Genomic DNA, 15,724 nt, shown 5'->3' on the forward strand with positions numbered 1-15,724 from the left:
ATTGGAGCCTTAATTAAAAGGCAGCGTGGTATAATGGGGAGAGGGCAAGAGCCAGGAACTTGTTGCTCTGCCGTTGATTTGCTGTGAGGTTTGGGTATATCATTTAACCACACACACCACCCCTCATCCTTCCCTGGGCTTGGCAGTCTGTAAATTGGGTATGGTGACACTTCCTTACATCACAATGGTATCATGAGGATTAATTAGTTAGTGTCTGTACAGCATTTTGAAAGTGCAAAGTAATATTTGAATGCTAAATATTGTTCTTAGAGCTGGCTGAAATGGTGAAAATTTTTCACACAGTTATATCTGAAAACATTTGATCAGCTCTAATTATTATAATTCTTTTATTAGTGACTGATTTTTTGTAATTGTAGGTTATGAGAAACTTTAAAAAATGACAATTAATTTACAAAATCTGATTGCTTTCAGCCCAGTTAGTTGTTGAGTTATGCAGCTTCTTCCAGTTTAGAGAAAAGGAAGGAATTTATTATTCTCACAAAACAATATGTCAACCTTGCTGAACTGCCTCAGAAATTTACCAGCTGAGGTATAAAACCTGCTCGTCAACCTTTTGAGTTGATGATAATGAAAAAACAAATGACACCTTACTCGCCTGCCATATGAAACGCTGTCCTGAAAATACTACTGGGTATAGTGCCCAGAACAATCACATTTCAGTGGGCTAAAGAACACCAGTAAGCACTACGCCTGGTTGTATTTCAGGCCCATTTAAAAAATGTATCCGCTCTGTAAGGATAGGAGAAAATATTCAGCAATGTTTCATGATGCCAAACTACAATATCATGGTTTATGTAGGGGGTAAGCAGAGTTAGCATAAGATTTGTCAGATTGCTTAGGACCCTGTACAAATGTTCAAGTCATGGTAGTGTACACTGCATCTAAGAACTGAGGCCATTTGAGGCCCAATAAATGTTAATCAAGGTGCCAGATGGTAGGCTCAGAGAACTGCTTATGCAAAATGTCTTTCATTTTTTATCCCTCCTCTTCACAGGGACTGTTCAAGGTGCTAAGCCTGGTGACAATCCCCCTAGCATGTTAGGAGTACTACCTTTGATATCTTTAACTTAATTTAGAACTCATTAAAAACAAAAAAAAGCTTAATAGAATCATAGAAGTTTAGGGTTGGAAGAGACCTCAGGAAGTCTAGTCCAACCCCCTGCTCAAAGCAGGACCAACCCCAACTAAACCATCCCAGCCAGGGCTTTGTCAAGCCAGGCCTTAAAAACCTCTAAGGATGGAGATTCCACCGCCTCCCTAAATGTAACCCATTCCAGTACTTCACCACCCTCCTAGTGAAATAATGTTTCCTAATATCCAACCTAGACCTCTCCCACTGCAACTTGAGACCTTTGCTCCTTGTTCTGTCATCTGCCACCAATGAGAACAGCCATGCTCTATCCTCTTTTGAACCCCCCTTCAGGTAGTTGAAGGCTGCTATCAAATCCCCCCTCATTCTTCTCTTCTACAGACTAAACAAGCCAAGTTCCCTCAGCCTCTTCTCGTAAGTCATGTGCCACAGCCCCCTGATCATTTTTGTTGCCCTCCACTGGGCTCTCTTCTTTCTGTAGTGTGGGGCCCAAAACAGCACGCAATACTCCAGATGTGGCCTCACCAGTGCCGAATAGAGGGGAATAATCACTTCCCTCGATCTGCTGGCAGTGCTCCTACTAATGCAGCCCAATATGCCGTTAGCCTTCTTGGCAACAAGGGCACACTGCTGACTCATATCCAGCTTCTCATCCACTGTAATCCCCAAGTCCTTTTCTGCAGAACTGCTGCTTAGCCAGTCGGTCCCTATCCTGTAGTGGTGCATGGAATTCTTCTGTCCTAAGTGCAGGACTCTGCACTTGTCCTTGTTGAACGTCATCAGATTTCTTTTGGCCCAATCCTCCAATTTGTCTAGGTCACTCTGGACCCTTTCCCTACTCTCCATCATATCTACTTCTCCTCACAGTTTAGTGTCATCCGTGAATTTGCCCAGGGTGTAATCTATCCCATCATCCAGATCGTTAATAAAGATGTTGAACAAAACTGGCCCCAGGACCAACCCCTGGGGCATTCTGCTTGATACCGGCTACCAGCTAGATATCAAGCTGTTGATCACTACCTGTTGAGCCCAATGATCTAGCCAGCTTCTATCCACCTTATAATCCATTCATCCAGTCCATACTTGCTGGCAAGAATACTGTGGGAGACCATATCAAAAGCTTTGCTAAAGTCAAGATATATCACATCCACTGCTTTCCCCATATCCACAGAGCCAGTTATCTCATCATAGAAGTCAATCAGCTTGGTCAGGCATGCTTGTCTTTGATTAATCCATTCAGTAAGGGTCCCACACTTTCCCTGACCTTTTTCTTGTTGCTAACATACCTGTAGAAACCCTTCTCCTTACCCTTCACATCCCTTGCTAGCTGCAACTCCAGTTGTGTTTTGGCCGTCCTGATTACACCCCTGCATGCTTGAGCAATATTTTTATTCTCCTCCCTAGTCATCTGTCCAAGTTTCCACTTCTTGTAAGCTTCCTGGATGGGATGTGTGTTGGACTGGAAACAAAGGGTCTGTGCATGCTGCACACACTGAGTTGAAAGTGGAGGCTGTGGTTAATTCAGGGTTTTTAAAGTCAGCCTCTGCAATAGTGATTTCCCCACCTGTATTAGTTAGGGGAAACTTGATTGATTGCTACTTCATTGTGTTGGAAATCTCCCTTTTCATTAGTTAGATAGAGCTTCCTCCTTCCTTCACTTCCATTAGGTCCGTCCTTACTGTACCAGCATTGCTGACTTTAGCAAGTAATTGGCTTCAAAGGAAACCCTAGTTTATGGGATGAGCAGGAATGAAACAGACTGTGCTCTGTTTTTGTGTAGACCAGCCCTTAGATCAGGACCCGTGAATTCCCTTGTTCCTCTAAGAAGAGGAATCGTAGCTTTATTCCTGTTCTAAATTATTTAGGAACTCTGAAAACATGAGAGGCTTTGATTGATGTGTAATTATTAACCCAGGGATATTGCCTTTCATCCTTTTGAGGTCTACCATTAACACTGCTTATGCACATTGCACAAAGGAATACTAAGAGAGCACAATAACAAAAACATTTTTTCTCCCCCATTTTAATCCTGCATAATTTATTCATCCTACTGTAGTAAAAATGCAGTTTTAACAATTTGAGTGAGCTTGCAAAAATGAGAACAGGTTATTTTGCCTTGACATTTAAAGAAAATTAAGAAATTTTGGCAGCTCTCCCATCTGTTAGTATGCCTGACGAAATCTACCCAGGATGCAAGTTTTGTAAAAAGCAAAAAAAATGTAATAGAAAAATAAATAGGGACTTAAAGTCTGAACTTCGAAACTGTGATTTTAAGTCTGTTCAGCTTCATTTCATCTTAAACCACCGTTCTTGAAGCCAGATACTACAACTGTAGCTGTCTGCGGTACCACATGCTAGTTAATTAGAATGGGGTCAAGTTCTGTGGTTTGCACAGGAGCACTTTGCACTGCTTACACCACACAAAGTGCCCTTGGGCAGCCGGTGAAGAATTCCCTCTGCACAAGGACTCTGTTGGTGAAAAGCTGGCAGAAGTGGCTTTGCCATCTCCTGTACCAGATGTCCTTATTCCTAATGTGAAGGGGGTTTGTGGTGGGTAGAATAGGAAGGAAGTGTGACTGAGTGGAGTTCTGCTGTGCCTGATGCTCCCGGCATAGGTTTCTTGAGGGATCATACGCCTTGCGTCAGTGCTGGGCAGCGCAGAATTAGAGAGTCCTGCCTGACTCTCTGTGGTCCCCCACTGGAGAATGAAGTTCAACGAAGTTTACTTTCCTTTGGGAAAAGATGAGGAAAAAGATCAATTTGGGTCTCACAAGGAGAGAGAATCTGCAGAGTGAGGGGTGTGTCTGTGTCCGTCTGTCCAGCATTGGAAGTGGGTAAATGGCATGGGTGAATGAGCAGTAAGTGCAATACTTTAGCAACTAGAGAATCATACAGCGGTGAGGGCACCAAATGATGAACAGGGAAAGAAGAGTGGGGGAGCAGGAAAAGCCGATAAACTGATATATTGACACGGGGCTCAGAGGCATTTTGTCACTAATTTTGTTGCATGCCACAACATGCAGTAGGAACGCAGTGGACGAAGTTATGCTACTAGATATTTAATCGTGTGCAAATAAAGTTTTGATAAAGTACAAAATAAATGTTGCCATTATGAAATTACATCTGTGCTTGGTAAAGTGTCTGCCTGCAGCTTGTGAAAATTATTTACATCACTTACATTGTATTACACAATAGAGAAATACTTTGGCCTGGTGTTAAGTAACTAAATGATGGTAGATATTTTCTTAGATTTATTATTTACTTAACTGATGGAATAACACCCTGACTGGAGCTTCAGAATAGAAAGAACAGCATTTCAGCAGAAGGACGAGCAAGCTGCTTAACTGCTTACTAGCCAATCAGAATCCCCCCGCTGTGTTTTGAAAACTGCACAATCAAATACACTTCACAAAATAAGTGTTCTTTAACAGTGACCCATTAACAAGGTTGCACATATGAATACACTGAAATTGTGTGTGTGAATACGTGCAGACATAGAATCAAAATTTGTAAAAAGTCTTCTAAAAAAACCCCTACATAGTATTCCTCCCAGGGAGAGGAAGTGAGAAAAAGAGACTCTCACATGACTGATGCTAGTTGTGTCTCTTACGGTGCTTCTGGAAGATGCTCAGATACCACGGTGGTGGGCGTAGTGTAAGAGAGAAAATAGAGAACAGGACCAAGCACACCAAAGTGCCTTTAATCACCTATGGCATTAAACCATTTTTAGTTTAATTCCACAGTTTGGTTGATATGTTACTGGTATGGTACATGCAGCATTATCACAGTTGTTGAACAGTGCTCCACAGGCTGGCTAAGGGATGAGTTAATAGGAAAAATATTCACAAAAATTAAACCAGTATATAAAATCAGTTGTAACATTAAAGTTTATTTTAGCTTGCTCCTTTGCTTGTAAGCATTTTGTCTGATAACAGTGGGCCTGATCATGCAGCGGTTACTCATGTTGAGTAGGAGTTACTCATTGAGTAGTCCCATTGACTTCAGAACAACTACTCAGGATGAGTAATGGCTGCAGAGTTGCACCAAGTGATTTTAGGAGGCAGAGTTCAATGCATGCAGTCGTAGTGAAATATCCAAACAGATGAGAATTTTAATCATCCAGCACAATGCAGAATTTAAATGCCTTTAAGTGTCCAGGTATATGAGATGTTCCTTCTGTGCTCAAATAATGAGTGAACTTGGTTAGTGCAATAATGATGTTACACATAGATACCTTCCTACTTTTGATCGTAAAAATGGTGTAACAGAAGCTTAACTGAGACAAAATACAGTCATATAATATTTCTATTACATTTTATGTTTTTGCAGTGAGAGAAAAACGCAAGAGTCTCTATATAAACCACGTAAGTGAAAATGTCTCCCTGTGCGGCTTCATACACATTGTTGTCTATATTATGCAGAACTAAGAGTCTTTGTAAGTAAATCCCTTGTGTGTGAGAGAGTATAATGTTGCCTCTGGGGACTGAACCATGGACCTCAGTATGTAAAAGCATGGGTCTTCACTATTTGAGCTAACGGGCCAGTTCCATTAGCTTGGAATTAGTAGCATTCACACAACCCTGTATATGTGGCATGGCCGCTAGAAGGGACAGAGAGCCACACTGTGTTAGCGTGGGTTACAATATTATTTCAGATTAATATTTTTTTGAAAAACTCAGAACTTAAAAATGTGCTTGCAGTGTGTAAATTTATATTATGTGGAGAGTCTGTAGAGTATCACTATTATTTTTGAAAAGGGCTATTAAGGTCCAAACTGATGGGATGCATTGCAGAACATATATGTAATATATGGTAAATGTTGGAGTAGTTAGATGTCTTAATATTTATCCTCTACCTTTTTCTTTCTTCTATTCTTTTCAAATGAATACATTGTGGGGCTGCTGCTGGTGACATCAAGAGCAAAACTCCAGTTGACTATGTTAGGGACAGGATCAGGACCTTTATTATCATTCTTTTTATTACCTTAGCACCTTAGGAGCTTTATAGATCAAGGATTATCCCCAGTGTAACCAGCAATATTGCCAACCCCAAATATTCAAAAATCATGAGTCATGTCACAATAAATCATAAGATGTGTCAATAACATAAAACTGGGAGATTCTTTTTATATGCCTTCTGGTTTCTGAGCCATTAATGTGCACTTGGGTCACGTTTTCAAGGTTTTCTCTACCACTATGAGGTCTAAACATTTAATTTAAAATAAATAAATAAAATAAAAAGCTGAGTTGCTTATGTAATCTCAAGAGCTGAGGCTTTAAGAAAAACAGAGAATATGGAAGGCTTCAAAATTGCGAGATTTGGCAACACTGGACCAACAAATATTTTTCTCCTGAAATACTAGTTTTTATTGTTTACCTGCATATGAGAATAGTTTGCACTGAAACTACCTTTGAAAGTCATATTATAACAATGCACAGTATCGGAGTCCTGTAAATTTACTGATATGTGCTGAATAACTGCCAGTGAGCACATTAACACAAAACTTATTTTTTCTTCTTCTAAGTCCTCATTGTCCAGACAGGTAACACAGCTAACTGTCTCCTGACTTGCTTTGCCACTGCATCACTCACAATGGGTGGGATTCTCATCCCTACCCTGGCCCGTTTACAATCTGTAAAAGGGCTAAAGTAGAATAAAGAGGCTCTAAAAGCCTATCCCAGCTGGAGGGAGAATTCCTCTGGTAAAAATGAAGACAGGCTCCGACTTTACATACTTGCTACTCTTGCTGCGGCTTCACTGCTGTTGTTAGTCAAGCAAGCTTTGGTCTAGCTAGATCTTGGATATGTCTAAATATGCTGCAACCACTCCTCCCAATTGCAGTGAAGACCTACGCTTAGGAGAGCAGCACAGAATTTCACCCCACATTTTGACTTTACAGTTACTGCAGAACCTTGCCAAAGCCTTGAGAGAGATCCTCTTTCTCCCCCACTCATCCAAAGTGTGTGTATATAAAAAAAGTGTGCGTGTGTATTTTTCTGTTTTTTTAAGTTTTCCTATTTTATATTCCAAAGAAGAAGAATAAAGAAACTTTGAAAAATGTGTGGTATTCATTTTTAAAAGGACTGAAAACTGATCCTTTTAAGGCTGACAACATGCTCCCAGGGGGGTTTTATGATAGGTGTAAGAGTATAGTGCATGACAAACCATCAACTGTATGTGGGACTAAGGAGCTGCAGCAGGACAGGATGATGTAGAGCCTGAAAGATGGAATATTTTGTTATGGTAATTTGCATGTCCTTATTTCCCTTCTTACTGATGGCATTCAAAATGTTAAATAATTCCTACAACTTGATCTTTTTTCAGGCTTGGTTAAATGAAATTAATTTACAAACTCCAGGTGTATGGAAATTAAAGATTTCAGATAACCTCTGGATACCAGTCAGGTGATTTTCCTGTGTAAAATATCATTTCTGGCTAGAGAAGCAGCTGCTTGACACTACAGTGTTGACAAGTCAGTAGTACTGTGTGTGTGCAGTATGCATGTACAGAAATTGCTTCCTGCTAGACTTGTTCAGCACCCAGGCAAATAAATAAAGAGGAGGAAAGAGTAACAGGGCCCAGTTATCCTTGTGCTTGAGCCCTTCTTATCTTGAGTGCAACAGTGACTTTCAATGAGAGATGGCTAAATAATTAGTATCAGATCTGCTGAAGGGGACGGAGAGGGGAAACCTCGAAGTGGTCTTAGCAGCTGGTTCGTTATTGACAGCAGTTCTGGAAAATGCTGTGCTGGAGACTTGCTAACTCAGGATTCCTAGGCAGAGCCACGACTATCCAGGATTGTTCTACTAAGACATGTGCCAGCATATTTACCCATGTGATAAATTCTAAAGTGTGCTCAGCACGAATGTTTTAAATGGTTGAAAAATAATCACAGTAGAACTAATGTGAGTGTTTCAAAAAAACTGCCATCCCCTTTACTAAACTGGATTTTACTTTGTTTTATCCTCCTCTTATAGTTTTAGTAAGTTAAACGGTGTTAGATGGGCTACTTGCCAGACTTCACTTTGACCAAAAGGTAAAGCAGAAGACAGAAATGGTGGCATGAAAAGGCTACACACAGGGTTAAAACTGCTACTTTTATGTAGGGGAGGAAAAAGTGTTTACTAGGATTCCATTAGTGCTTAAGGTAATCCTTCATAACATAATTGAATATCAGTGTTCTACCTTAATGTATTTTTACCAAATCCCTATCGTAAATTGGAAAACTAAACAATTTTCTTGACAGCTGTTCCTTTCTTGCCAAAAAATTCCCCTAACTATGAGTTTTGTTCTTACAGATGAGTAACCACTCCATAGGAGTTAGCTATGCTTCATATGCTTAAGAACATAAGGGCCAGGTGGCCTAAATGTTCAGAAGTGGCCCCTGTTTTGGACATTCCTCAGTTGTGGAGTGCTGCTGAACTTCAGAAACTTAAGGCTTGATTTTCATGGGTACTGAATAACCATAACTCAAACTGATGTCAGGAGTAGCTGAGGCTGATCAGCACCTCCTAAATAATCAGGCTTCAGATTTCTAAAGTTGGGCACCCAAAATTGGAGATCACACTTGCAAATGTTGCTTGGGTACTTCTAAACATAGTAAACTAAGGTGGCTCCTAGATTTTTAAGGCCAGAAGGAACTATGATTTTTAAGGCCAGAAGGAACTGATCTCCTTATTTGAAGTGAATGGGAGTAAATAGCTTAAGATGCTGCAATTTGCCAACAGCTTAATGTGGCAAATTATAGACAATGTTTAAGGGTAAAGCAAGTATTGTTAGTGTACTCTATCGATTACTTAGTCTCTCTGGCACCAGGCTCATCTTTCTATGCTTATTAATGCATGTTTGTAAGAGGAGTTGGCTTTGTTTGGCACCATAATAAGTAATTGGTTTCCTGACTGACTTGCCCACATGCGCTGCAGGGAACAGGCAAGAGGACATAAACTCTGTGTGGTTGTTTTGCTTCCCTTGTACAAAAGCTGCTTGTCACAATACAGAGGAAAACACTCCTTTCTTGCAAGTTATTTCTCTCCAAGATCATTGTTAGGTTTTAAAATTTCTACCTGTACTTATTCTCCTTCTGTGACCTGTAACCAGGAAGATTGGCACCTAGAATATTGTTATTTTCTGTACAGCATTTTAATAGTTTGAGCTAGTATAGTGGCTCTCTACCTTTCCAGACTACTGTACCTGTTTCAGGAGTCTGATTTGTCTCACTTAAAAATTACTTGCTTACAAAATCAGACATAAAAATACAAAAGTGTCACAGCACACTACTACTGAAAAATTGCTTACTTTCTCATTTTTACCATACAATTGTAAATAAATGAATTGGAATATAAATATTTTGCTTACATTTCAGTGTTTAGTATATAGAGCAGTATAAATAAGCATGAAATTTTAGTTTGTACTGACTTCACTGGTGCTTTTTATGCAGCCTGTTGTAAAAGAAGGCAACTATCTAGATGAGTTCATATACGCCCTGGAACACCTCTGAGTACCCCCCCAAGGTACATGTACCCCTGGTTGAGAACCACTGATTAGTGTTTAAACCTCTCCTGTGAGTTCAGGTATGCCAAGTAAGCTGCAATCAGAAAGAGAAATCTTGGGAAACGCAATTTTTCTGTACAATTTTAGGTTTTTATAATAAAACATGTCGGTTTTTACACAAAATGTGATTGTAATTCAGGAGCTTTGTAGTTATGGCTCCTTTTTGTTGTCATATTTAGCAAACTTGTCACAGTTTCCTGAAGTAGTTTTCTGGCAGTTTAGTTGCAAGGTTATCAAATGGCCAATTATGCTTCTTTTGATCTGGTTTCCTGTTGTCTCTTCATTTCAAATGTACCTTTTCAGCATAGTCACTAGCATGCTCTCTTTTATAAAGTACTTCTGCTGGGTGAATCATTTCCGTTTACCCAAACACAAACAGTGGGATCTAGAATTACTGTGATTTACTGAACTTTGTCTGGTGTAGGTAGCTGCCGAGTTTTTATTGTACCTTGTCATTAAGTGGGCTTGAACGATCCAGCAACTGTTAATGTTTTTTTTTTGTTTGTTTGTTTTTTAAACCAATTAAAATAGAGGGATGATTTCTCTGGTGTAGCAGTCTGTCTTACACCCTTCCCCAAAAAGACACTGAGATGACTTGATTTAGGATTGTGCTGAATCCCACATACCACTCCAATGCTCACCTAAGTGGGAATTTTCAGAATAAGCTGCTAACAAGGGAGGTAAGTCACCTTGTATCAGCTGTTCATGTTTTCCTCCAGCCAATTTTTATCTCAAGCATTTGCAGCAGATTCTGTTTTCCTTTTGGACTGAATTGATGATCAAGATTTTTGTTACATCTTTAATGCTTCCCCATTGTTCACTTGTCTTTTAATCTATCTGTCTCAATTTACTAAGTTTGGGACTTAGGTCTGGTCTACACTACAGACCTATATCAGTGTAACTACGTTGCTCAGGAGTGTGAAAAATCCACATCCCTGAGCAATGTAGTTATACCCACCTAACCCCCACTGTAGACAGCACTATGGCGGCAGGAGAGCTTCTCCCCCTCAAATAGCTTCTGCTTTTCAGGGAGGTGAGTTAAGTATGCCGACAGGAGAGACCTCTCCCATCAGTATAGAGCATCTTCATTAAAGCACTGCAGTGGCGTAGCTGCATCATTGCAGCTGCGCTGATGCATCATTTTAATGTAGACTTGCCCTTTGTCAAACTACTTGAGGGGAGAAAAAGATGCTTGCATTTCCTCTTTGCTGAGGGAGAGATGACTTCAGTATCTCTGCCTTCAGAAGGAAGGCTTATTTTATTTTTTGCAGTACCTGACTTGGGAGGAAGGGGATTTTTGTTTTCTCTGTCAAGTTGGATGTGTAGGATTTTTCCCCTCTGGAGGTCATGAAAATGCTCCTCTTTACAAAGATCTTTCTCTCTTCTACTTTGGCAATACACATTCTAATCTTAGTAGTTTTAGGAGCAGTAGCATCCTAAAAATAAACCTTTTTTCCATAAGGGAAATATTTCTAAAGGAGGAATTATCCTCAGTGGAAGAAAATACAACATTTCTCTTAAGCATCTTTTGGATTCTAAAGTTTGGATCACCGTTATGCTTTGTAAGAACAAGATGATGCTGGAGGGGATTGCTTGATGGTCTTAACATTGACTTCTACCACCTAGACTCTCTGGAACTACAGGTTCAAATCCCAGCGGGCTTTTCTCACCTCTTTATCCTTCCAAGGTGGATGGACTATGTTCCACATGCAATTATGCTGCGAGTGTGTTGTCCTGAACAAAATTTCATCTCTTTGCTATTTTGTACTTGCTGCCACTGTCCATTCCAGAAATGGATGTTTTCCAGTGCCCTGATCCTTTAATCTGATCCACACAGGTAGACTCTTGCACCCATGTGAAGCCCCACTAACTTCATTGGGATTCTGTGTGATTGCAAGGGTCCTGTCTGGATCACATTGCAGGATCCACTTCACCGGGGTACCTGTGCTTAAAGTTAGGCATGTGCTGAACTGGGGCCATAGTTTGTAAAGCAGTTTGATTCTTTGGGATGAAAAGCAGGATTTAACTGAAATATTACTGTTGATTTATTATCTGGAATGCCCAAGGCCAACGATGACTGTGGAGGTTTATAATGCCAGTTCAAATGTTGTGTGTCTGTCTCCTTAAGATTTTTTTTTTAGTATTACTTACTGGAAGATGAATTAGAGACTACTGAGAGGCTACTGCACTTTCTTCTGTATAGATTGGCTAATCTGCTCTTTGCTCCTTTCCTGTGCAAGAGGCAGATCTTCTCCTCATCCACTTGCCCTACCAACCGGGAGACTGAGTGTCATTTTGATGTGAAATGAAAAAACTTTGTAAAGGGTGAGATATTAGAATGTAGCCGTCAGTTGTGTTTGACTCACCATTTTTAAAAGGGGAAGAGTAGCACACGTAGTAGTTCCTAAAGAAGTTACTGAGTGTTAATTGCTGTACTGGAAGTATAGCAAAGGCCTTCTTCTGCTGTTGCACGACATAACCACTTACATGCTACGTAAACTTGGGTCTCTGACATGCAGTTAGTTCTCAAGGAGATCCTGAGTCTCTAAAACTCATTGCTAGAATTGCATGTGTGTCATCAGTGGTTAAGGAAGGCCCTGTGTATGCTACAGAAACAAAATTTATGAACTGTTAATAAACTCATTTGGAGCTCAACTATGCTCTAATGTGGATTGCATAGTCTGTGTGTCTGAGGCCAAACTATACTACAGTTGGGTTCAAAAACTGTGCTTACACCCCAGTAGAGACCTAGGCTAGGGCACTGTTTTTGAACCAGGTTAAAATGTGGGTCAGCCTAATAAGCCACGGATGGCGCCAGACCATGTAATAAGATGGTTATGTGCAATGGAGTTTAATAACTGGTTAAACTGGATTGTGTTTTGTAGTGAAGACGCCACCATATCAAGGTACAACTTAGGGCTTAACTACAGTTACAGCAGTGCAGCATCAAAGAAACTACCTACACCAGTGGGAGAGAGTCGCCCATTGGGATAGGTACTCCGCCTCCCCGAGAGGCAGTAGCTATGTCGACGGGAGAAGCTCTCCCATCAACATAGTGCTGTCTACACTGGGGTTAGGTCAGTATAACTATGTCACCCCCACACCCCGGGCAACGTAGTTATACCGACATAAATTCATAGTGTAGACTAAGCTTCGGTACAAAGAGAGTCTCTCCTGCTGCTTCTGTTCGTTGAGACAACTATAAGCATCTAGCCATTCATTGAAGGGTTCGGTCATATTATGCAGCATGCTACAAGGCACGGTATTGTGTAGTTTGACTAATTTTGGCAAGTTTCTCTCACTGACGCATAAAACCATGTTGCTTCAGTGAAGAAACCAGGTATCAGAACAGAGGCCATGTTTACATTACCTCTTATGCTGACAAAACTTATGTCACTCTGGGGTATGAAAAAAACACACCCCGAAGTGACATAAGTTTTGCCGGCATACGTGGCAGTGTACACAGCAGAATGGCTGCGGGAGAGCCTCCCAGCCGACATGGCTGCCACCAGTCGTTGAGGTGGTTTTATTATGTCAGTGGGAGTGCTCTCTGCCATCAGCATAGAATAGCTACACAAGTGATCTTACAGTGGGACAGCTGCATCGGTACAGCTGAGCCACTGTAACTCACTAGTGTAGGCATGGCCTAAATCATAGCCTGACGCAATGGAGATTCCTCAGAATAGGCTTTGTCCTGTCCTGTTTGAGTCAGAAACAGTCCCAATCTTAACCTCTTGCTGTAAGTTGGCTCCTGACATACCTTTACACGCCAGTTTTGCCTACTTGTTTTTGGATGTCACCAGCCTCTACTTTCCTGGAACTGATGGCAGATAAATAATTTGCAGTGCCTGTTGGTTTAAAAACACCAACAAAAAACAAAATCCTGCAAATCCTGTTTTAACTTTTTCAGTCATTTTTAAATCAGGTCCCAGAGAGATTTATCCTTTTGCACAGGCTGAACATGAAGCAGTTTACATTTTGTCTTGTCTTCTCACAACAACAACAACAACAACAACAACTGTGATACAATCTGCAAAGCTTGTGATTTTTGTCTTTTTTCAGTGAGTATTGGTCTTACAGCTGTTCTGGTTTGGGTAAGACACCTTGTGTTTAAGTTTTGAACAGTTCATACAGAGAACTGTAAAAAATAAAAAACATAAAAAACACAGAGAGAGAGAGAGAGAGAAGACAAGGTAGGTGAGGTAATATCTTTTATTGGATTGGAAGTTATGAAAGTAACAAGGTGGAATATGGTGCCGAATAGAGCAGCAGTGTTCCCTTAGAGTTACGGACGTCCTGTGGCAAAACAGTTGATTTTAACAGCTCGAAAAGCTCCTGGCTGAAATGAAAGTACTTGTTACAGCACCTGCATATTTTATAGGAACATTATAAAATATTCAGGTGCTGTAACAAGTCTAACACATTTCTCCACTTTGTATGCCTCTTCCTTACAACTCTCATTAAATACACACTGTTTTATATGCCGGCTCTGTCCTCTAACTAAATTTGGTAAAATGTTGATGACCCTGACCTTTCATGGAGGAAAGAGCTAAAATCCTCGCCAGCCAAAGAAATCTGCATGGACGCTTCAGAAGCACATCTTTTTGACCTGTGAAAATAGGACTCCAAAGCAATTCTTTACCCGTTCCTTCAACCCCCATTTGCTGGTTGTGGCTTGGGCCATGTCTACACTATGAAAGTACTCCGATTTTGCAGAAGTCGATTTTTGGGAACAGATTGTATAAAGTCGAGTGCATGCGTCCACACTAAGCACATTAATTCGGTGGTGTGCGTCCACACTACCATGGCAAGTGTTGACATTCCGAGCGGTGCACTGTGGGTAGCTATCCCGCAGTCCCCGCTGCCCCTTGGAATTCTGGGCTGAGCTCCCAATGCCTGATGGGGCCAAAAATTTGTCGCGAGTGGTTATGAGTAAATGTCGTCACTCAACCCTCCCTCCCTCTGTGAAAGCAACAGCAGACAATCATTTCGCGCCCTTTTCCCTGGATTGCCTGAGCAGACGCCATAGCACGGCAAGCATGGAGCCCATTCAGCTCACCGCAGCAGTTATGACCATTGTAAACACCTCGCGTATTATCGTGCAGTTTATGCAGAACCAGCACCTGAAAAACCAGGCGAGGAGGTGACCGCAGCGCGGTGATGAGGACCGTGGTCCCCAGCAATTTGGAGATCATGGTGTTACTGGGGCAGGCTCATGCCATGGAACGCCGATTCTGGGCACAGGAAACAAGCATAGTGTTGCAGGTCTGGGATGATTCATAGTGGCTCCGAAACTTTCGCATACATAAGGGCACTTTCATGGAACTTTGTGACTTGCTTTCCCCTGCCCTGAAGCGCAAGAATACCAAGATGAGAGCAACCCCCACAGTTCACAAGCGAGTGTCAATAGCCCTGTGGAAGCTTGCAATGCCAGACAGCTACCGGTCAGTCGGTAATCAGTTTGGAGTGGGCAAATCTACTGTGGGAGTTGCTGTGATGCAAGTAGCCAATGCAATCACTGGGCTGCTGCTATCAAAGGTAGCGACTCTGGGAAATGTGCAGGTCATACCAGTTGGCTTTGCTGCAAGGGGATTCCCTAACTGTGGTGGGACTATGGACGGAACTCATATCCCTATCTTGGGACCGGACCACCAGGGCAGCCAGTACATAAACCACAAGTGGTACTTTTCAATGGTGCTGCAAGCACTGGTGGATCACAAGGGACGTTTCACCAACATCAACGTGGGATGGCCGGGAAAGGTTCATGATGCTCGTGTCTTCAGGAACTCTGGTCTTTTTAAACGGCTGCAGGAAGGGACTTACTTCCCAGACCAGAAAATAACTGTTGTGGATGTTGAAATGCCTATAGTTATCGTTGGGGACGCAGCCTACCCTTAATGCCCCGGCTCATGAAGCTGTACACAGGCAGCCTGGACAGTAGTCAGGAGCTGTTCAACTATAGGCTGAGCAAGTGCAGAATGGTGGTAGAGTGTGCATTTGGACGTTTAAAGGGTCGCTGGCACAGTTTACTGACTCGCTCAGACCTCAGCGAAACCAATATTC

At 41.5% G+C, this 15,724-nt stretch overlaps 1 protein-coding gene across 2 annotated transcripts in view; it reads left to right on the forward strand.

Moving 5' to 3' along the window:
- Positions 1-15,724, forward strand: part of CCNY (cyclin Y) — a 219,890-nt gene that overhangs the window by 141,310 nt on the left and 62,856 nt on the right. For both annotated transcript variants that reach the window (XM_074946226.1, XM_074946227.1), the window contains one exon: positions 5,441-5,475. In XM_074946226.1, the coding sequence (XP_074802327.1) occupies positions 5,441-5,475 (35 nt within the window). The remainder of the gene's footprint in view (positions 1-5,440; positions 5,476-15,724) is intronic.

Source organism: Natator depressus, chromosome 2 (assembly GCF_965152275.1).
Source record: "Natator depressus isolate rNatDep1 chromosome 2, rNatDep2.hap1, whole genome shotgun sequence".
Classification (NCBI taxonomy): Eukaryota; Metazoa; Chordata; order Testudines; family Cheloniidae; genus Natator; species Natator depressus.